The 20595-nt window shown below is 51.8% G+C and overlaps 2 protein-coding genes across 5 annotated transcripts in view; both read left to right on the forward strand.

Annotated features, from left to right (window-relative positions):
- Positions 1-4995, forward strand: part of LOC116515356 (SPARC-related modular calcium-binding protein 1-like) — a 29948-nt gene extending 24953 nt beyond the window's left edge. For all 3 annotated transcript variants that reach the window (XM_032227343.1, XM_032227344.1, XM_032227345.1), the window contains exons 7-12: positions 2-79; positions 901-1093; positions 1549-1631; positions 1756-1855; positions 3986-4233; positions 4475-4995. In XM_032227343.1, the coding sequence (XP_032083234.1) occupies positions 2-79; positions 901-1093; positions 1549-1631; positions 1756-1855; positions 3986-4226 (695 nt within the window). In that variant the 3' untranslated portion in view covers positions 4227-4233; positions 4475-4995. The remainder of the gene's footprint in view (position 1; positions 80-900; positions 1094-1548; positions 1632-1755; positions 1856-3985; positions 4234-4474) is intronic.
- A 2955-nt stretch (positions 4996-7950) lies between these two features.
- Positions 7951-17540, forward strand: LOC116515424 (ADP-ribosylation factor 6-like). 2 transcript variants are annotated; one of them, XM_032227450.1, is made up of 2 exons: positions 7951-8392; positions 15769-17540. In XM_032227450.1, exon 2 carries the CDS (start codon positions 15806-15808, stop codon positions 16331-16333), a length of 528 nt encoding a protein of 175 aa, XP_032083341.1. In that variant the 5' UTR covers positions 7951-8392; positions 15769-15805; the 3' UTR covers positions 16334-17540. The 2 variants fall into 2 exon arrangements, with proteins under 2 accessions (XP_032083341.1, XP_032083340.1); XM_032227449.1 differs by lacking the exon at positions 7951-8392 and adding an exon at positions 9642-9872.
- Positions 17541-20595: the final 3055 nt, after the last annotated feature.

Genomic DNA, 20595 nt, shown 5'->3' on the forward strand with positions numbered 1-20595 from the left:
GAAGGCACCACCTTGCCTTTCCTGATCCCCATCATCCTCCCGGATTTCAAGACGAACCACACGGCTAAACCAGCCCAAGGTGAGCCCTGTTTTTTTCTTACTAATGTTATTTACTAAATTTACATGCTGCTCGGGTCACTCTAAAAAGCAACTCTGGACAGCTGACCATTAAATAGCAATAGCAGTTAGACTTATATACCGCTTCATAGGGCTTTCGGCCCTCTCTAAGCGGTTTACAGAGTCAGCATATTGCCCCCAACAACAATCCGGGTCCTCATTTTACCCACCTCGGAAGGATGGAAGGCTGAGTCAACCCTGAGCCGGTGAGATTTGAACAGCCGAACTGCAGAACTGCAGTCAGCTGAAGTAGCCTGCAGTGCTGCATTTAACCACTGCGCCACCTCGGCTCTTAAATTAAAGTTATACAAGTTATTTCTGCCCAGTGCCAGATCTGTCCAGAGTCCGGATTTAGGAATTGACTCCTATTTAATGACGGTGGCAGTGTCCCGGAGCGTCACATGATTCCCCCTTTGCAACCTTAACAGTTAACAACTGTCTTGCTTAGCAACGAAAAATTTGGGGTCAGTTGTGGTCGTAAGCCGAGGACTATCTGAACCATCCCGTTCAAGTGGTTCTCCAGTCTATTTTGGGATAATCATTTTAGCATTTGATAAGAAAAATCCGCTTCATCCTCCTTGTAGTTGACTCCACCTGGAAGGTGGGGTCAAACGTCCCATCGGTTTAGAATTGTTGCGTTCCCGCAAGAGAAAGAAGCCCAGCCCCCCCCATGAATTCTGTTGATTCTTATCTGGGACCACTTAGTAGATCAGATTCTTGCGTAGAGTTAGAACGTGAACTCAACTCTTGGTTTCTCTTGCGCTCGGCGCTCTGTCCGTGCAGAATACCCGCCGTCGTGCGAACAGGAACGGCGGGAAGCCATCCACGAGGCCCGCCAGCACCAACAGGAGGGCACCTTCATCCCGGAGTGCGAAGGCGATGGCACCTACAAGGAGGTGCAGTGTCACCAAGCCACGGGCTACTGCTGGTGCGTTCGAGTGGTCAGCGGCCGCCCCATCCCAGGGACTTCTACCCGGTCAGTGCCATACCTGTCTTTGAAACTGAGTGAGCCCCTTTCTTCTCCCCTGTGTTCAGTGACACCCCCTAATTTGGGGGTCTCCAAACTTAGCAACTTGGTGGACTTTTAACTCCCAGAATTCCTCAGCCGGCCTAGCTGAGAGTTGAAGTCCACCAGCCAGAAAGTTGCCAAGATCCAAGACTCCTCCATTAAACCCCCTGTCTGCAACTCCCAGCATTCCTATCGACAACTGAGGAATTCTGGGAATGGCAGTCCCAACACAGGCTGGGAGAGGTTGTCGGGAGCAGAGTGTACAGAAGACAGGAAAATTTGGGAGAGACCCAAATCTGGACTGCCATTTTTTTTTTCAGTTCCTAACATCCCCCTAAAAAAAGGGGGCTCCCCTAGGAAAGACGGAGAGGTTTACTGCCCCCAAACAGCCTTCTGTTAATTTCTCCCCGTCCTTTTTCCAGAAACTTTCCCCCGGACTGCGAAGCTGATACAGCAACCAAGAGCACGGAAATCAGGTCCTTGTTCCGAGATCGGATCCTGCCAGGTACGTCCGAGCTGTTTCCTTAAGCTCAAAAACGGTAAGAAGGAGACGCCTTTGTTTTCAACAAGGATACGTTTATTTTCCGTCAGAAAGGTTCCTTTTCTTTTTTTTTAATCTTCCCAAACAGGCTGTCCCGGGTCCAAGAAAACCCAATTCCTTACCCAGCTGATCAAGGCGTTGAGTTCCCACATGCTGCAGTCAAGGCTGATGACCATTCCGTACCGCAGGTAAGTTCGGCTCGCCCGTCGCGAAAAAGGAAGCGTGCCTTCGGTCGCTGAACCGCAGAATCAAAATTATTGTGCAGCATTTCTCAACTTTACGGTCTCTGGATTTCAACTTCCACGGTTCCCCAGCTGGCCCTTCGAACTGGAAGATGGGTGGGCTTCAACGTGGTGGCTGGGGGATTCTGGGAGTTGAAGTCCACACCCCTTAAAGCTGCCAAGATCGAGAAAACATGGAGTTAGAGTGAAGGTGAAGTGGGCGAAGGGAGGGCCGTACGCCAAACTCAAGCTTTGGGACCTGGTTCATTTTAGAGATTTTGGTAAGAGCGTGTCTCCAGTTGGCATATAGGAACCCTGTAGATACCGTAGATAAATTATATTGTCTGGAGGATCCTGGAGACCCAGACACACACAGCTAGGCAGAGTTGGGGGAGAGAGGAAGGTAGGGGAAGGAAAGGGGGAAGGGGGAGGAAGAAATGGAGTGAGGTAAAAGGGAAAAGGAGGGAGAGAGAGGGAAGAGAAGAGAGACAGAGAGTGAAGGAGGGAGAGAGTAAAAGGGAGGAAGAGGGAGAGGAAGAGAAAAAAACAGAGGGAGGGAAGGGAAGGAGGGGGAAGAGAGGGAGAGAGAGAAAGAGGGAGAGGAAGAGAGAAAGGCAGAGAGAGAGAGAGGAAAGGGAAGAGAGGAAGGGAGGGAGAGGGAAGGATGGAAAGGGGGAGAAAAGAGAGAGGAAGAGAAAAAGACAGAGGAAGGGAGGGAAGGGAAGGGGAGGGAAGAGAGGGAGAGAGAGAAAGAGAGGGAGAGGAAGAGAGAAAGGCAGAGAGAGAGAGGAAAGGGAAGAGAGGGAGGGAGGGAGAGGGAAAGATGGAAAGGGGGAGAAAAGAGAGGGAGAGGAAGAGAAAAAAAACAGAGGGAGGGAGGGAAGGGAAGGAGGGGGAAGAGAGGGAGAGAGAGAAAGAGAGGGAGAGGAAGAGAGAAAGGCAGAGAGAGAGAGGAAAGGGAAGAGAGGGAGGGAGGGAGAGGGAAAGATGGAAAGGGGGAGAAAAGAGGGAGAGGAAGAGAAAAAAAACAGAGGGAGGGAGGGAAGGGAAGGAGGGGGAAGAGAGGGAGAGAGAGAAAGAGGGAGAGGAAGAGAGAAAGGCAGAGAGAGAGAGAGGAAAGGGAAGAGAGGGAGGGAGGGAGAGGGAAAGATGGAAAGGGGGAGAAAAGAGAGGGAGAGGAAGAGAAAAAGACAGAGGGAGGGAAGGGAAGGGGAGGGAAGAGAGGGAGAGAGAGAAAGAGAGGGAGAGGAAGAGAGAAAGGCAGAGAGAGGGGGGAAGGGAAGAGAGGGAGAGAGAGAAAGAGGGAGAGGAAGAGAGAAAGGCAGAGAGAGAGAGAGGAAAGGGAAGAGAGGAAGGGAGGGAGAGGGAAGGATGGAAAGGGGGAGAAAAGAGAGAGGAAGAGAAAAAGACAGAAGGAGGGAGGGAAGGGAAAGGGAGGGAAGAGAGGGAGAGAGAGAGGGAGAGAAAGAGAGAAAGGCAGAGAGAGAGAGGAAAGGGAAGAGAGGGAGGGAGGGAGAGGGAAGGATGGAAAGGGGGAGAAAAGAGAGGGAGAGGAAGAGAGAAAGACAGAGGGAGGGAGGGAAGGGGAGGGAAGAGAGGGAGAGAGAGAAAGAGAGGGAGAGGAAGAGAGAAAGGCAGAGAGAGAGAGGAAAGGGAAGAGAGGAAGGGAGGGAGAGGGAAGGATGGAAAGAGGGGGAGGAAAGAGAGGGAGAGAGAGAGAAAAAAAGACAGGGAGAGAGGGAAGGGAAGAGAGAGAGAGGCAGAGAGAGAGAAAGCTTCAGGGCCATGAGCTGGGAGGCCATGGGTTCAAGTTCGGCCTTAACCATGAAAACTGGCTGGATAACTTTGGGCCAATCACCAAGAGACGGTGAATTCTAGTCCCGCCTTAGGCATGAAAGCCGTCTGGGTGATTTGGGGCCAATCACCAGGAGGTGATGAGTTCTAGTCCCGCCTGGGGGGTTTCGGGGCGAGTTGCTCCCCCTCACGCCAACCTACCTCCCAGGGTTGTTGTTGGGAGCGTTACCGCTGCCGTCTTGACTTGTACCCACAATTAGACCACATTAAAAAAAAAAAAAAAACGGGCTACGCTCTCGGCAGGTTTCCGGATTCCTTGGCGGCCCCCAGCCTGGAGGACCGGGCCGTGCGCTGGCAGTTCACCCACCTGGACCGCGACTTCAGCAACGGCGTGAGCGAGAGGGAGCTGCGCCCCTTCAAGCTGTACATGAAGCAAAACGCCCGGCCCAAACGTTGCGTCCGGAAGTTCCTGGATTACTGCGATCTTAGCGGCAACAGGTTGATCTCGCTGCCCGAATTCAGAGGCTGTTTGGGGCTCAGCTAACCCTCCGGTGGGTATTTTGGGGCCAAATGCTGGCTGGGGAATTCTGGGAGTTGAAGTCCGGACATCTTCAAGTTGCCAAGGTTGAGAAACACTGGGTTATAGTGTTGAGTTCAGTGCAAGGGCCAGTTGCAAATCACCCTTTTTCTGGTGCTGTTAAGCATATAATGGTCATTAAGCGAATTACCGCCTGTACTGAGGCATACTCCAACCTTGCGTTTCATTAATATTTTTCTCCTTTCTATTCAAAGGTTTTTTCCACCCCCCACCAAAAAAGTGGCCTGCAATCTCTGTATCTCCAAGTTCCTGCCTTCGGTTGCTGATTAAACCTTTTAAACTTTAAAAAGGTGGACTGGATTTCCTGCCAAGAATTACGAGGATGTTTCTGGGGAAGGATGAGCGGAATCGGTGACAGCAAAGCCCAGCCACTCGCTTTTTTCTTCCTGGGGTTTTTTTTGCCCTCCTTTCGCTTTAAAAATGTAGATTAAAAAAAGGCCTGCGGGTAATCTGTGGCCTCCCTAGGTTTTGTTAATAATGGTGATATTTTAACCCTCGCTTTGTTTTTACGGGGTCCTTGGAAAGGGAAAAAATCTGACCGAGGATGGCTTTTTTTCCTGAGCGTTTTTTAAAAAGGTGTATGTTTTTTTAAAATAAAAAATAAAAGCGTGATTCGCCTTCTAAGTCCCCGGTGCTGGGGAAAAAAGTAAGTCGAATTTTAGAACCAACTTATCTGCGCGGGCTCTTTGAATCAATAAATTATATATACGAGGAAGGATTTGATGCTCTCTTTTTTTCCCCCCCAATGATTTCTGGTTTCCTTAATGGTTTTATTCTGCCTTCCACCATGTGGGCTCTGTAGTCCGTCTCACGAGAGAGGCAGTCCTCGATTTACGACCACAAGGGAGCCCAAGCTGCAAAAGAGGGTGAATTGCAAATCAATTCCGTTCTTGTTAAGAAGCAAAATGAGTTATTAACCCAATTTGCAGACCATTCAGGAATCTTTTCTTCAATCCACTGGAGGTGGAACAGTTAGTTGCCCGGATTCCCAGTCTTCTGGAGTGGCCCGCCCTCTGCTGGCGGATCTGCGCATTTCAGCGCGGTGAATGGTTTTTTTTCCCCCCACGTGAATTATTTTATTTTATTTATTTAGCGCGGTGGTTCCCAAACTTGGCAACTTTAAGACTTGTGGACTTCAACTCCCAGAATTCTCCAGCCAGCAAAGCTCAAGTCCACAAGTCTTAAAGTTGCCAAGTTTGGGAACCACTGATTTAGCGTATAGAGCAGTGGTCTCCAATCTTGGCCACTTTAAGACCTGTGGACTTCAACTCCCAGAGTTCCTCAGCCAGCTTTGCTGGCTGAGGAACTCTGGGAGTTGAAGTCCACAGGTCTTAAAGTTGCCAAAGTTGGAAACCACTGCTCTAGAGTACACGGATAACAGCAAGAAACGTATAAAAGCAGCGCGTAATAATACTAGGGTACACGCGTGATGGAAATATGTAGTCAGTTTGCTCGTCTTGCTGGAAAAGCGACTCGATTGCGGGTTTTTTTCTCTCGTTTGCGCAACGTTTGCAAATCTTCCAGTTCAGACAAAGTTTACAGACTTTGCAATCCGAGCTTCCTGGGTTCCCAAGCCAGTTTTTTTTCTTCTTTTTTTTTGCTGCCTCGAACACTGCAACGCAAACCGGCCGCTTCACAGGTAACACACGCACGCGCGCGCGATCCCGTCGTACAGCGGACCCAGCCCGCAACCGGCCCAGAAAGGAGGTAGTGTAAAACGTGAGAACTGAAAGACACGGGAAAGTCCCGAGTAGGGAACGAGAGTTGGGCAATGCCGAGATCTGGATGCGCCCATCCATCAAATTTCGGCTGTTTTGAAAATAGGCACAGCTGCTTTTGAACTGGCAGCCTCCCCCCCCACCCCGCAATAAACAATAGAGAAACAAATAAAAGAAACTTGTATTGTTCGTTTAGCGTTTGTTTAGCGTTTAACTCGCTCAGAAATTATTAATTTTTTAAAAAAAGTTTGGCCCCTGGATTCCAAGGGCGGACCGAGCCCCCTCCCCAGTGGGTCGCCAGCTGCGATCTGCTCTGGGCTTTTCCTTAGTTTAGTTTAGTTTAGTTTAGTTTAGTTTAGTTTAGTTTAGTTTAGTTTAGTTTAGTTTAGTTTAGTTTAGTTTAGTTTAGTTTAGTTTAGTTTAGTTTAGTTTAGTTTAGTTCAGTTCAGTTCAGTTCAGTTCAGTTCAGTTCAGTTTTATTGATCTTGTATGCCGCCCACTCCCGAAGGACTCAGGGCGGCTTACAATAAAACAAGGGAGGGGGGTAATACACAAAACAACATATTAAAATATACAACAGTCACAATTTCCGAGGGGCTGGATATTTCGAAAGCCCCCCCCCCCCCCCCGGCCTGCTGGAGCAGCCAGGACTTAACGGCTGTGCGGAAGGCCGGGAGGGGAGTGAGGGTCCGGATCTCCACGGGGAGATCATTCCAGAGGGCCGGAGCTGCAACAGAGAAGGCTCTCCCCCGGGGAGTCGCCAGCCGACACTGGCTGGCAGATGGGATCCGGAGGAGACCTAACCTGTGTGATCTAATCGGTCTATGGGAGGTGATCGGCAGGAGGCGGTCTCTCAGGTACCCAGGTTCCTTCATTTGATCCCCCCCCCCCCACAAGGGTACCAATCCTTCCATTTCCCCACCATCCAGTCAGAGCAGAAGAGGCTTCTTGGATGAGAAGCGAAACGTCTTCAAAAGAAAAGGAAAAAAAACAACAAGAAAGTCCAGTTGAACGAAAAAAAGAAAGCATTTTGGGGACCCCCCCAGTTTTCTCCATCTGGAATGCGAAGCAGGACGAGGAAGGAGACCCGGGAGTGGGGAGGGGTGTCGTTTTAAGCCAGAGGTCTTCAAACTTGGCAACTTGAAGACTTTGTGGACTTCAACTCCCAGAATTCTCCGGCCAGCAGAGCTGAAGCCACAAGTCTTCAAGTTGCCAAGTTTGAAGCCCCCCATTTTTAAGAAATCCTTTCAGTTGCCTTCGTCTTGAACCGACTCTGCATCTCTTCCTTCGCCGGATCAGCTCTCCATCTCCTTTCCGCTCCATCGTCCTACCTTGTCGGGCTGTTGTTCCCCCAGCAAAGCAGCCTCGTCTCCGCAGCGCTTTCTCGTCCAAATGTGTGAAAGGGTAGCTCCGCCCGGGTGAGAAGGAAGGAAGGAAGGAAGGAAGGAAGGAAGGAAGGAAGGAAGGAAGGAAGGAAGGAAGGAAGGAAGGAAGGAAGGAAGGAAGGAAGGGAATAGGTGATTCAGGCATGGTATAAAAGTCAAGGAAGGAAGGAAGGAAGGAAGGAAGGAAGGAAGGAAGGAAGGAAGGAAGGAAGGAAGGGAATAGGTGATTCAGGCATGGTATAAAAGTCAAGGAAGGAAGGAAGGAAGGAAGGAAGGAAGGAAGGAAGGAAGGAAGGAAGAGAATAGGTGATTCAGGCATGGTATAAAAGTGAAGGAAGGAAGGAAGGAAGGAAAGAAAGAAGGAAGGAAGGAAGGAAGGAAGGAAGGAAGGAAGGGAATAGGTGATTCAGGCATGGTATAAAAGTGAAGGAAGGAAGGAAGGAAGGAAGGGGAGAAGAAGGGTACCTCCTCCCACCCCTCCTCTTCCATCCTCCTCCTCCTCCTCCTCCAAGGCGCTAGCCCTTTAAGAGGAGGCGAGCATGCGCGCTGACGCCAGCCGTTGAATGAGGCGGGGGGGGGGGGAGGCTCCCTTGCTGCGTCCGCGCCCTTTCCTATTCCGGGACCCACGAGCTGCCAGCGCCCGCCGATCCCACGCGCCCAGGGACGAGTTCGCAGCCTCCACCCGCCTGGGAAGTGGTGCTAAGCGGCGGCGGGCTGCGCCGGACCTCCCCGGGACCGGGTTGGGAAGGGCGAGCGGGCGAGCGGCGGAGGGGAAGCCGCGGATGACTTGGCAGCCGGCGGAAGGGGCAGCAGCAGCGGCGGCGCCCAGCGGGGGGTTCCGCGTGGAACGTTGAGGGCCGCTTCCCTTTGTGACGCCGCCGCGGAAAGTTTCCCAACGTTCCAAAGGCGCCTTTGATCTCCCCGGCAGAAAGTCAGCCGGCTTGGGACCCCCGCCCTCGGCTCCTCCGTCGGGGGGCGCCCCCGCCTCCTCCTCCTCCTTTCCTCCCAGGTGAGTGGGGGGCCTGGGGGGCGTGCTGAGTGTCTTTGCCTGCTGGGGGGGGACCCTGGGAAGAGAGAGGGGTCCTTTTAAGGCGTGCCCCCCCTTGCTTCTCTACACCATGGGTCCTTTTGCCTGATCTCCCCCCCCCCACACCACCTCTTTTCGTCCGCCCGGGGGGCGCCGCCCTTGAAACCTTACAGGTTTGTGCTCTGAAGGCAAGACGCGTGTCAGCCGGGTCGTGCGAACGCAGCTTGGTTGGCGGGGCGCGGCCGGCAATGTACAGGAAGGGGGGGGGGAGAGAGAGAGGAGGATAAGGGGGAGAGGGAGGGTGGGGGGCAGTTGGGGAGAGAGGGAAGGGGAAAGGAAAGGAGAGAGGGATGGGGGCAGAAGGAGGGAAGGGGGCGGAGGAGGGGGAAGAGAGGAAGGGAAGAGAGAGAGGAGGATGAGAGGGAGGGAGGGGAGAGAGGGGTGGGGGGACAGTTGGAGAGAGAGGGAAGGGGAGAGAAAAAGGAGAGAGAGAGGCGGATAAGGGGGAGAGGGAGGGTGGGGGGGCAGTTGGAGAGAGAGGGAAGGGGAGAGAAAAAGGAGAGAGAGAGGAGGATAAGGGGGAGAGGGAGGGTGGGGGCAGTTGGAGAGAGAGGGAAGGGGAAAGAAAAGGAGAGAGGGATGGGGGCAGAAGGAGGGAAGGGGGCAGAGGAGGGGGAAGAGAGGAAGGGAAGAGAGAGAGGATGAGAGGGAGGGAGGGGAGAGAGGGGTGGGGGGACAGTTGGAGAGAGAGGGAAGGGGAGAGAAAAAGGAGAGAGGGGCGGCAAGGAGGGAGGGGGAAGAGAGGAGGATAAGGGGGAGAGGGAGGGTGGGGGCAGTTGGAGAGAGAGGGAAGGGGAAAGAAAAGGAGAGGGATGGGGGCAGAAGGAGGGAAGGGGGCAGAGGAGGGGGAAGAGAGAGAGGAGGATGAGAGGGAGGGAGGGAGGGGAGAGAGGGGTGGGGGGACAGTTGGAGAGAGAAGGAAGGGGAGAGAAAAAGGAGAGAGGGAGGGGGAGAGGGGGAGAGCCAGCCCACCACTTTTCTCCTTGCAGACCCCTCCCCATCCCGAGTTCAACCGAGAGGGCGCCTCTGCGGGGATCCTCCCCCCCCACATCCCCAAAAGCAGGGCGGGGGGGGGGAACGTGTGAAGCCTCTTGGAAAAAGTTGGAGGTCAAAGCCAGGACGGGGGGGGGGGCGAGCGAGATGGCAAAGCGGGTCCCTCGCTCCGCCCTCGGCTGAGAAGACGCGTCCGCAGCCTCTCCGGGGGGGTGGGCAAACTTGGGGAGGGGAAGATCTAACCACCCACCCCACCCACCCACCCACCCACTCCGGGCACCGCCTTCCCGAGTGGAGGGTTGGGTGGGATCTCGGATTTGAATTAAAACTGCCGTTCCGGTCGGCGCTGGCAGGCAGGCAGGCGGGCGAGGGCTGAAGCGGCAGACACGTGTTCGGATCCGGAAGCGCGGTGCGTCCTTGTCCCGCGCGTGGAAAGTGTGTGTGTGTGTGTGTGTGTCGGGGAGGGGAGGGGGCGGGGGGGGAGAGATTTGCGGTCTGTGGGGCGGAGGAGCCCCCGAACTTCCTCTCCCAGGACTTCCTTTCCTTTCTTGGAAACAATGTTGCAGTTTCTTCTTCTTTTGCTTGTTTTTTCCTTCCCCCTATTCTTTTTTTTTGGGGGGGGAGTTCGTTTCGGGGCGGTCTGGAGGGGTGGGGGGAGTTTTTCTCGGGTTGTGTGTTGCAAAAATCTCTTTTTTTTTCCTGGAGCAAAATATTTTTTCCCTCTCCCCCCCCCCCCCCTTTGGAAGTGCAGTTAAGAAACTTCCTCCAAAGCCTCTCTGGGCCTTTCTTTTTTTGTGGTGGGGGGGCATAAATCAGGGCTCCTGTCTAGGGTCATTTCCCTCTGGCTCAAGGACAGGCTGGCAGTGGCCCTTTTCAAGCCCAGGACTGAGATTTCCTTGGGGGGGGGCAGTCAGAACGCCCTTTGGTCTCTTCCCCCCCCCCATTTGAAAAGTCTGTCCAGCTCTCTCCTTCAGCCTGGAGCTGGGCCAGCCAAAAGCCGTGTGTGTGTGTGTGTGTGTGTGTGTGTGTGTGTGTGTGTGTGTGTGTGTGTGTGAGAGAGAGAGAGAGAGAGAAAGAAAGAAAGAAAGAAAGAAAGAAAGAAAGAAAGAAAGAAGGGAGGTTTTTTTTCTTTTTTTCCTAAAACAACCCAAAAGGAAAAAGTTTGCAGGCCTCCCCTGGGAGCCCACCTACTTCCTCCCTGCCCAGCTGCCCAAGAAAATAGGAGGAGAAACCTGGCCAGGTGTTGAGACTACCTGGACGGAAGGCTGCTATTTGGGGAAGGTGGAGAAAGTTGGCAAGGCTTTTTAAAAGTTGGGTGTTTCCTCTTGAAAATGGTCGGGTGCTCTGATTTTTTTTGGTTTCCCTTCTCTTTTCTTCCTCCCCAGCTTCAGAAAGGTGAAGAAAGACTGTGTGTGTGTGTGTGTGTGTGTGTGTGTGTGTAAGAGAGAGAGAGAGAGAGAGAGAATGTGTGATGAAAGAGACTGGCCCTCCATTTAGATAGCCCTCCCTCCCTTCTTTTCCTCCTTCCCGTTCTTTCTCCCCTCTTTCTCTTTCCCTCCTTCCTCTTCTCCTTTTCCCTTCCGTCCCCTTCTTCCTCCTTCCTCTCCTCCCTCCCTGTCCCTTTCCCTTCCTTGTTCCTTCCCTCCCTCCCTCCTTCCTTCCCTCCCTATTCACTTCTTTTCACTCCCTCCCTCCCTCTGTTGTCTGTCCTTCCTTCCTTCCTTCCTTCTTTATTCCTTTCCTTCTTTTCCCTCCCTCCCTTTTTTCAGTCTTTTAAACCTGGGGGCTGAGATAGCAATTGGGGAGGGGGGGAGGTCCTTTTCCCTTTCCTTGTTCCTTCCCTCCCTCCCTCCTTCCTTCCCTCCCTATTCACTTCTTTTCACTCCCTCCCTCCGTTGTCTGTCCTTCCTTCCTTCCTTCCTTCCTTCTCTATTCCTTTCCTTCTTTTCCCTCCCTCCCTCTTTTCAGTCTTTTAAACCTGGGGACTGAGATAGCAATTGGGAGGGGGGGAGGTCTGATGAACAGAAAGGAGGGTGACTTGGGGAGTTTTGGAACCTGTGAAACTGGGTGGGTGAGGAGGAGGAGGAGGAGGTGTGTGGGGGGGAGGTGGGACACTCCCCATGGGAAAATGAGGGTGTTGGAAGGATGGCGGCAGCTTCACCAATGAGCTGAAATGAGCTTCCAGGTGGAAATGAGGGGCTGGGAATCTCCTTTCACCTCTTTGCTCTCCCTATGGCAAGTGTTTCTCAACCTTGGCGACTTGAAGATGTCCGGACTTCAACTCCCAGAATTCCCCAGCCAGCATTCGCATTTCTCAACCTTGGCCACTTGAAGATGTCTGGACTTCAACTCCCAGAATTCCCCAGCCAGCGAATGCTGGCTGGGGAATTCTGGGAGTTGAAGTCCAGACATCTTCAAGTGGCCAAGGTTGAGAAACACTGCTCTATGGATTTGGGCCTTAGCCGACAGGTGATCGGGAATTGGGCCAGGAAGGTCATTGAGTCTCATTGGTGGTTCTTCTACCTGGGGCTGAAAAACAGGAAAGCGGGGGGCAGGTTTAGCCAAGACGTCTTGGGAGAACTTCCAAAGGAGTGCCGGCCCAATGGTCCCGCCGAGTAGGGCTCACGGTTAATAGGAAGGCCATTCTCGCTGAGATCTAGTAGGATGAAGAGGCAGGTTTTATTTATTTTTTTTGGCTCACCTGTAGAACAAGGCTGGTCTTCCCCTCCCCCCCTTTCTCCAACCTCTTTGCAAGGTGACTAACACTGCAGACTCTGGAAGTGAGCTGGGCTGTTATTGTGGTTTTGCTTCTAAGAATGTGACCTTGGTGTGTGTGTATGTGTGTCCGTGTCCGTCCGTGTGTCCCCTGCACCTAACTTCCTGCCTGTGTAACTTTCTCTCCGCACTTGAGAATGGGAGGCCGGTGAACTTGGTTGGGACAGGCGAAAGAAGGAGAAAAACGTGGGCGCCAGGGAGGAGTGTACAGGCAGTCCTCGACTTACGACGGTCCGTTTAGCGGCCGTGCAAAGTTGCAACGCCGCTGGGGGGGGAAAAGGGACGCTGCCTGTTTTTCACGCGTACGATCTTTGGGGCGTCCCCCGTGATCAAAATTCAGGCGCTGGGCCAACGGGTTCATACTTAACGACCGTTGCAGCGTCCCGTGATCCCCTTTTGCGACCGCCTGTCGGGCAAAGTCACTGGGGAAACCAGACCCGCTCCGCAACCCGGTTTACTAACTTAAAAATCCTGGCCGCTGACTCCTCTTTACGACCGTTCGCTGTGTCCCAAGATCACGTGATTTCCCCCGTTAACGATCTTGTCCCCGGAGGGTTGGGAAGCCAGATTCACTCAGCGACCGGGGTTACTAGCTAATCAGCTGCAGGGATTCACTTAACGGCCGTGTCCAGGAAAGCCGTAAAACGGGGGACAAAACTCACTTAACCTATGCCTCGCTTCGCAAAGGTACATTCTGGGCTCCGCGCCGGTCGTAAGTGGAGGACTTCCCTGCAAAAGTAACTTTGCAAGGTTTGTGCCGGGAGAGCGGGAGATAATTCTGCCTTTCCAAATTCCGCGTCCCGCCCTTTGACTCACAGGAGGAGAACTAATTGCGGAACATGACTAATTGCAATGCAAATACTCAGGTGTCGCCAAGTTTTTCCGTCCCTGGGAAAAAACTGGTTTGCAGACTTTTGGGGAAAAGGGGGTTGAAAAACCCAGAGAGGCGGGATGGGCTGTTCCTTTCCCTGCCTGCAGAAGGAAATCTCCACCTTCCTTTTTAAAAGCCGGAGGGAATAGGCAGTCCTCGGCTTAACGACCGCAATTGAGCCCAGGGTTTACGTTGCTAAGCGAGACATCTGTGAAGTGAGCGCATTTTTTCCCCCGCCACGTTTCTTAAGTCAGTGTTTCTCAACCTTGGCGACTTTAAGTCCCGTGGACTTCAACTCCCAGAATTCCCCAGCCAGCTGTGATTCTGGGAGTTGAAATCCACGGGACTTAAAGTCGCCAAGGTTGAGAAACACTTAAGTAGTTTGGTTTATGGACCGGCCCGTGGGTTCCCGTCACAAGCCCAGAACCAAAAATCCTATCAGAACCATTTAAAATCCAACCGGAAGAAAATGCAATAATTTCAATATAAATATAAATCAAAGGAGATAAAATTGAAACGGTCACAGGTCCCCTTTTTCAATGGTCTTCTAACCTCGGTCACTAAGCGAACCGTTATGAGTCAAGGACTACCTGCGAACACCGTCGTTAAGCGAATCCGGTTTCCCTTACTAGATCTCACTCGTCAGAAGGTCGCAAAAAGAGATCACGTGACTCCGGGACACTGCAGGCGTCGTAAGGGCGAGTCAGTTGCCAAGGGCATGAATATTGATCACCCGGCTATGGGGATAATGCATCGGTTGTAAGTGCGAAAAACAGTCCAACGTCACTATTTTTCAGTGTCGTAACTCTGAAATGGTCGTTAATTGAACTGTTGTAAGTTGAGGACTAGCTTTGTTTCTTTTTTCGGACCCTGGAGGAGGGTATGTATTTATTGTGGTCGTGCTTTGCTGGCTGATCGTTTGAGGGATGAAGAGTGGGAAATACAGCTAGTCCTTGACTTACGACCACTTGTGTAGTGATCAAAGTTGTGGCACCACTGGAAAAAGTGACTTATGGCTGTTTTTCATACTTAACGACTGTTTCGGCAGCCCTGCGGTCAGACGATCAAAACCAGCTTGGCTGGTTCATATTTATGACCATTGCTGTGTCCTGGGGTTGCGCGATATTCTTTTTGTGACCTTCTAAACAAGCACACTCCACGAGGAAACCCCGGTGGCCTTCCCAACCGGTCTTACTAGCTGAACAACGGCGGCGATTCGCTTAACGGCAGGGGCGAGAAAGGTTGTAAAATGGGGCAAAACCCAATGTCTTGCTTAGCGACGGAAATTTGGGGGTTCATTGAGGCCATAAGTTGAGGGCTACCTGTATTCATTTTAGAAGTAAAATGAAGTTGGTTTAAATCCTCCAATCCCTTCTCTTTTGAGTTTGGGAGGGATGAGTTCCGAATTGTGGAGCCACGAGTATAAAAAGAATCTGATCATAATATAATATAATATAATATAATATAATATAATATAATATAATATAATATAATATAATATAATATAATATAATATAATATAATATAATATAATATAATATAATATAATATAATAAGCCATGCCAGCTGTATGGAGCCTTGGCATCTCCCTGAATGTTATGGGCATTCATTCATTCATTCATTCATTCATTCATTCATTCATTCATTAATTCCTGGTATGCTGCCTTCCCTTTAGCATCATTGGCAGAATAACAAGAGAGTTGGAAGGGACCTTTAAAGGACTTCTAGTCCAACCCCCTGCTCAAGCAGAGCTGTCACTTCCGACCAACGGTGGTCCAACCTCTTCTTAAATAATCTGGCCGAAGGAGGGTTGGCAGGAAGAACCAACTTTTCCAGTCCACAGGAAGGGAACTCCTCCCTTCTTGCCTGGAAAAAAATTAAAAGAAATATTCTGCTCAACCATGCCTTGCTCAGTTTTACTTGGGAACTCTCACCTGCTGTGGCTCTGCGCAGGTGAGGACAGGGAAGTGACCAGGTAAGGGGCAGGGAAGATTTGGCTGGGGGGGGGGGAGAGAGAGGATTTTGTTAACAGAGTTGGGAGGGACCTTAGAGATCTTCTAGCCCAACCCCCTGCTCAAGCAGGAAACCCTACTAAGGGGTCTCCAACCTTGGCCACTTTAAGAGTTGTGGACTTCAATTCCCAGAATTCTGGGAGTTGAAGTCCACAACTCTTAAAGTGGCCAAGCTTGGCTGAGGGATTCTGGGAGTTGAAGTCCACAACTCTTAAAGTGGCCAAGCTTGGCTGAGGAATTCTGGGAGTTGAAGTCCACAACTCTTAAAGTGGCCAAGCTTGGCTGAGGAATTCTGGGAGTTGAAGTCCAGGAGTCTTAAAGTGGCCAAGGTTGGCTGAGGGATTCTGGGAGTTGAAGTCCAGGAGTCTTAAAGTGGCCAAGGTTGGAGACCACTGCCCTAGACCATTTCAGACAAATGGCTGTCCAATTTCTTAAAATCCTCCAGCATTGGAGCACCCGCAACATCTGGTGGCAAGTTGTTCCACTGGCTAACGGTTCTACCTTGGCTAAGGAGGACCCTGGAGAACATCAAGGCCTTAGCAACACGGCCAGGAGAAATTGTAAATTTGGTGTGCTTCTGCTGCCTTTACAACAGGTGTTTACAATCATCTTTCTCTCTCTCTCCTCTTCCTCCCCTTCCCCTCCAGCCTTGTATGGACTGTGTAGTTCTCCTTGCCTGCCGCCATGGGGAAGATGCTATCCAAGATCTTTGGTAACAAGGAGATGCGGATTTTGATGCTGGGCCTGGATGCCGCCGGCAAGACCACCATCCTCTACAAGCTGAAGCTGGGCCAGCCCGTCACCACCATCCCCACCGTGGGTTTCAACGTGGAGACGGTGACCTACAAGAACGTCAAGTTCAACGTTTGGGACGTGGGGGGTCAGGACAAGATCCGTCCCCTCTGGAGACACTACTACACCGGTACCCAAGGGTTGATCTTTGTGGTGGACTGCGCCGACCGGGATCGGATCGACGAAGGCCGGCAGGAGCTCCACCGCATCATCAACGACCGCGAGATGCGGGACGCCATCATCCTGGTCTTCGCCAACAAGCAGGACCTCCCGGACGCCATGAAACCTCACGAGATCCAGGAGAAACTCGGGCTCACGCGCATTAGGGACAGGAATTGGTACGTCCAGCCGTCGTGCGCGACGTCGGGAGAAGGACTCTATGAAGGCTTAATGTGGCTGACGTCTAACTACAAGTCGTAATTCTGGAGCCGGAGAGCTAACCCGAGAACAGGCGCGCGCAAACCTCCTCCCTAACCGACGAGTTCTTCAAACCTTCCTTCTATTCCGGCTGTTCCCCTCCATCTCTTCAACTCTTCCCCACAACTCCTGGCAGAGGCCCTCACCATTCCAAGGTGGAGGCCTTGGAAGATCTGGTTGCTTCTCTCTCCCTCCCTCCCTCCCTCGATTTCTGTGGATGGAACAGGGGAGGGGAGGGGGGGTCCTTTGGCCCCCACCCCATTGATCCATCGCTACCTACCTGCACCCCTTTGGAACGTTCCTCCCCCCCCCCCCCCCCCAGCCCTCCGAACTCGGGTGTCTTCCGAATGAGTCGAATCCAAGCCAAAGTGGAGACCCTTCGTGAAGAGCGTTGGCTGAGACCAATTTCCAGGAGCTCTTGTGTTCACTCGGGGGTGGCCGTGTTCCCCCCCCTCCCCGCCCACCTTTTAAAGGTGGGGAAGCTTGGCACTTCTCAGGAACTTGAGTTTGCTCGCCGCGGCCTCTCGGAAGGCCGTCCTCCCGCTGGGGCACACCAGGCTGGCAGATTAGACCCGCCGAGAGCTTCAGGAGGTGCTGCGTTGGCTTTTGGCGGGGAGGGGAAGCCTCGGTGAGACGGTTGGCTTCCTCGGGTTGCCTCTTCCAGTGGGAACGCCCTGCCCTCTTGCCTTGTCTCGCCTGGCCTCCTTCCTGACCTGTTCCACCTGCTTGGGGGAAGACAAGGGCAAGCATGCCTAGCACCCGACCGAACCCGTTTTGCCCGCTGCCGGGAGGGAGTGGAGTGGAAGCCGCCATGCTTTTTTTGGCGACTGTCTCGTCCCCAGATTCCTGCCTACGGATTTTTGGAGATCTGTCCCTCCCCTCCCGTAAAGGTGGGGCGTTCGCAACTCCAGTGGGACCACAACGGGGGTGGTGGTCTGTCACATTCCTTGAGCGGCTCTTTCGCGAATGCAGACTCTGCTCCCATATCGGAGAGAACGGCCCCTGTTCTCCCAGTCCTCCTGCGATGGCCGTCTTCGGTTCTTAGGATGCCACCCTCTTTCCAGAGCTTGGCAGCACGATGGGGCTCAACCGGGTAAATTGGAACAAAGGCCCATCCTTGGGAATATACCTCTCTTTGCCCGCGGGGCATGTTGGGGGCTGCGTCTTGTTCACGCACCCACACCCAGGTGTGTGCGGGGCGTCATTTCTTGAGAACAAAATGTGCTTTAATGGTTCAGTTCCAAGCAGTGGGTATAAATCCTCTCTTTTTTAAAAAAAATAAAATAAAATAAATAATTGTACTGATATGATCCATTGTGGAGTGGGGAGGGGAGGGGCGCATAGATCCCATTCCCAGCACCTTAGATCAGTGTTTCTCAACCTTGGCCACTTGAAGATGTCTGGACTTCAACTCCCAGAATTCCCCAGCCAGCATTCGCTGGCTGGGGAATTTTGGGAGTTGAAGTCCGGACATCTTCAAGTGGCCAAGGTTGAGAAACACTGCCTTAGATTGTGTGGCCTTCAGCACAGATCAGTGGTTGGGCCCTTTAAGATGGGTTGGACTTCAACTCCCAGAATTCCGGGAGGTTCTGGGAATCCTGGGAGTTGAAGTCCGCCCGTTTTAAAGGGGCCACGGCTGAGAAACACTGGCATGGACCAAAGAGGTTTTTGTCAGGAGGGGGAAGGATATAAGTCCCTCCCCCCCCTGATTTCAGCTCTTTCCAGTTGCTAAAACCCCACCCACCCACCCAATTCCTCCTGCTTGCTTGCTCTTTTAAATCCTATTTTCTGGATGATAAGCAGTGGCCCAATTTGAAGGGCTAAGCCTATCTGGCTGAATCTCCTCTCCTGAAGCGGTTTTTAATTCCTCTTTCCCTTAAAAAAAAAACACCAACAACGCTGTTTTAAAACGAGGGCTTCATGGACCCCCCCCAAATGAGCCCACCGAGGAATTAGGGAGCATCGCAAGTGAGCTGCGACCCGGAGAGACTCAAGTTTCCCACCCCCTCCTCAAATTTCCAAGCACATCTTGGAGGCTTGGGACTTCTCTTTTTAATGCCACCCCTCCATTTCATTCAGATCTTCTCTGTTCTCCCCCCCCCCCCCCCCGTCCTCCCCACCGGTCCTGGGAATGGTAAGATGCACGATTCTCATCCGGATCCTTGAAATTTGAATTATTCGGACCTGCTTGGAAGCCGGGGGGGGGGGGAGTGAAAATCTGGAATGAGCAAAGTGGGAGAGAATTTATTTTCCCTTCTGCTAGAGCAGGGGAAATTCTGGGAGTTGAAATCCACAGGTCTTAAAAAGTGGCTAAGGTTGGAGACCCCTGTGTTAGAGAGGCGTTGTTGGGCTAATCCGGAAGTCGGGGCGGTGGGGGGACGGGGTTGGGAAATCAGATTGCACTTTCTGTCTTGCACGCTGGGTGTGATCTGGATCAGCTGTGACTCAGCGGCTGCTGGAGGAGTGTCCGGGGTGAGCTTCCCGGTTGCGCTGAGCCAGCGTAAAATGTTCTTTCCAGCCGTCTCCCTGTCCCTCCGCTGAGCGCTTTCTGGATTTCAAACAGCAACCAGATGCCTCGTGGCTTACGGTTAAAAAAAAATCCCCAAAAGTTTAGATGGAAGCCAGAATAGTGTGATCTAAGCTCCATCTGGTTTCCCCCCCCCCTTATATGTATTTAAAAAATTTAAATATTAAAATTATAAAAAAAAAGTTTTTAAAAAATTTAAAAATGGACTTAAAAATCACAGGCAGAAGTTTGATTGTGTTGTTCGGGAGGCCATTTTGACTTTTTTGACCTGCAGGGGCTCCTGAAAGCTGGGATTGTTTCTCTCCCCCCTCCCCGCCTCTTCTCTTTCTCCAACATTTGGAAGAGAGAGTGCGCGAAGGAGTTCTATTCTGATTGTTTCCTTCCCAAGCTCACAATTTCACCCGCTGGCTGGGAATATTCAGAAATATCTTTGATTTGGAGAATCTCTGCAGAATTGTGGTGAAAGTTTATGTGCGTGCAATGCGTAAGCCCCTGCAAAAATGCTTTTTTCGGTGTTTCTTTTCCTTGGCGACTGGAAGATATAGGTGGAATTTCGATTCCCAGAATTCCCCCCCCCCCCCCGCCAACATGGCCAGCAGGGGGAATTCTGGGAGTTGAAGTTCTACCTATATCTTCAAGCTGATTTATGTGACCCAAAGAGTTGGTAGGACAGGATATTCAGCCTGGAGAGATTTATTGGGTAGGGGAGACCCCGACTTCTGCTCCTCCTTCCCCTTCCTTCTGTTTATGGGGGGGGGAGGTCCCCCCCCCACTTCTTTCTCTCCATCTTTCTTCCAAAAATAAGCTTTCATGCCATGATGCCATCTTCTGCAGCTTACATATCCATGGTGCATGCCAATATTTTTGAAATAAGATCTTTGAGCCTCTGGAAATGCATCATGTACATTGCCTTAAGGCTCCAGGACTACCCTTCCCATCATTCCCCATCTAGCAGTGGAACAGATGGGATTCATAGTCATTCCCCCTGCCCCCTCCATCTCTCTAGGGTGCCCAGAAAGGCGAGGCTGGGTGGTTGGGTGAATCCAAATTTAAGGGAAGGGGCTGCGTCCTATTTTAATGTGTGCCCCCCCCCCCAACTCAGCATGTGCCACCATAGTGTGGGGACCGTCTTTGTCTGAAAATAGGGCTTCCTCCTACCAGTGTCCTTCCTTGGCTGGGAACGCTGGGTCTTGTAGTCCTGACCTGTCTGACAGGTTGGGAGTTGGTCTCGCAGGGTATAATTTTCCGAAGGCACTTAAATCCTCAACCCTGCCTTGAAACGCTTAGTGGCCTTTTCCCCCTTCATTGCTTTTCGTTTTTTTTTCTCTGTCTTGTTGGAATCATTAAAAGAAAAAAATCACTCATTAAACCCAGACATGGGGTGGGAGGGGGAATGGTTATTATTCCACCCCCCCCAGAAAGAAAGAAAGAAAAAAAACCCTGGTGATGGTCAGAGAATGATCCGTGTGAAAATAACTCCTTTTTTATTTTTCTTCCACCACTATCCCATGCCTTCCCCCATAAAGGCTGTCACTTAAAGGAAGAACATGGTACTTTTTTCTGCAACTTAAATCTGCAGCTGGAGAATGTGAATACGCTGATCTGTTTTGAGGGTTTAACGTAAAATTAAGGGTGGTGCTTTTTTCGATCTCTCTCTCTTTTCACTCCCCCCGAATTAAAAAGGAAGGGTGTGTTTATTGGATGCAAAGCTGCACATACACCAATGTACTGTACAAAT

This window comes from Thamnophis elegans, chromosome 12 (genome assembly GCF_009769535.1).
Source record: "Thamnophis elegans isolate rThaEle1 chromosome 12, rThaEle1.pri, whole genome shotgun sequence".
NCBI classification, from domain to species: domain Eukaryota; kingdom Metazoa; phylum Chordata; class Lepidosauria; order Squamata; family Colubridae; genus Thamnophis; species Thamnophis elegans.

What these genes read in the sequence shown, in the direction of transcription:
- LOC116515424 (XM_032227450.1), top strand. Translation starts at nt 15,806, where the DNA reads ATGGGGAAGATGCTATCCAAGATCTTTGGTAACAAGGAGATGCGGATT.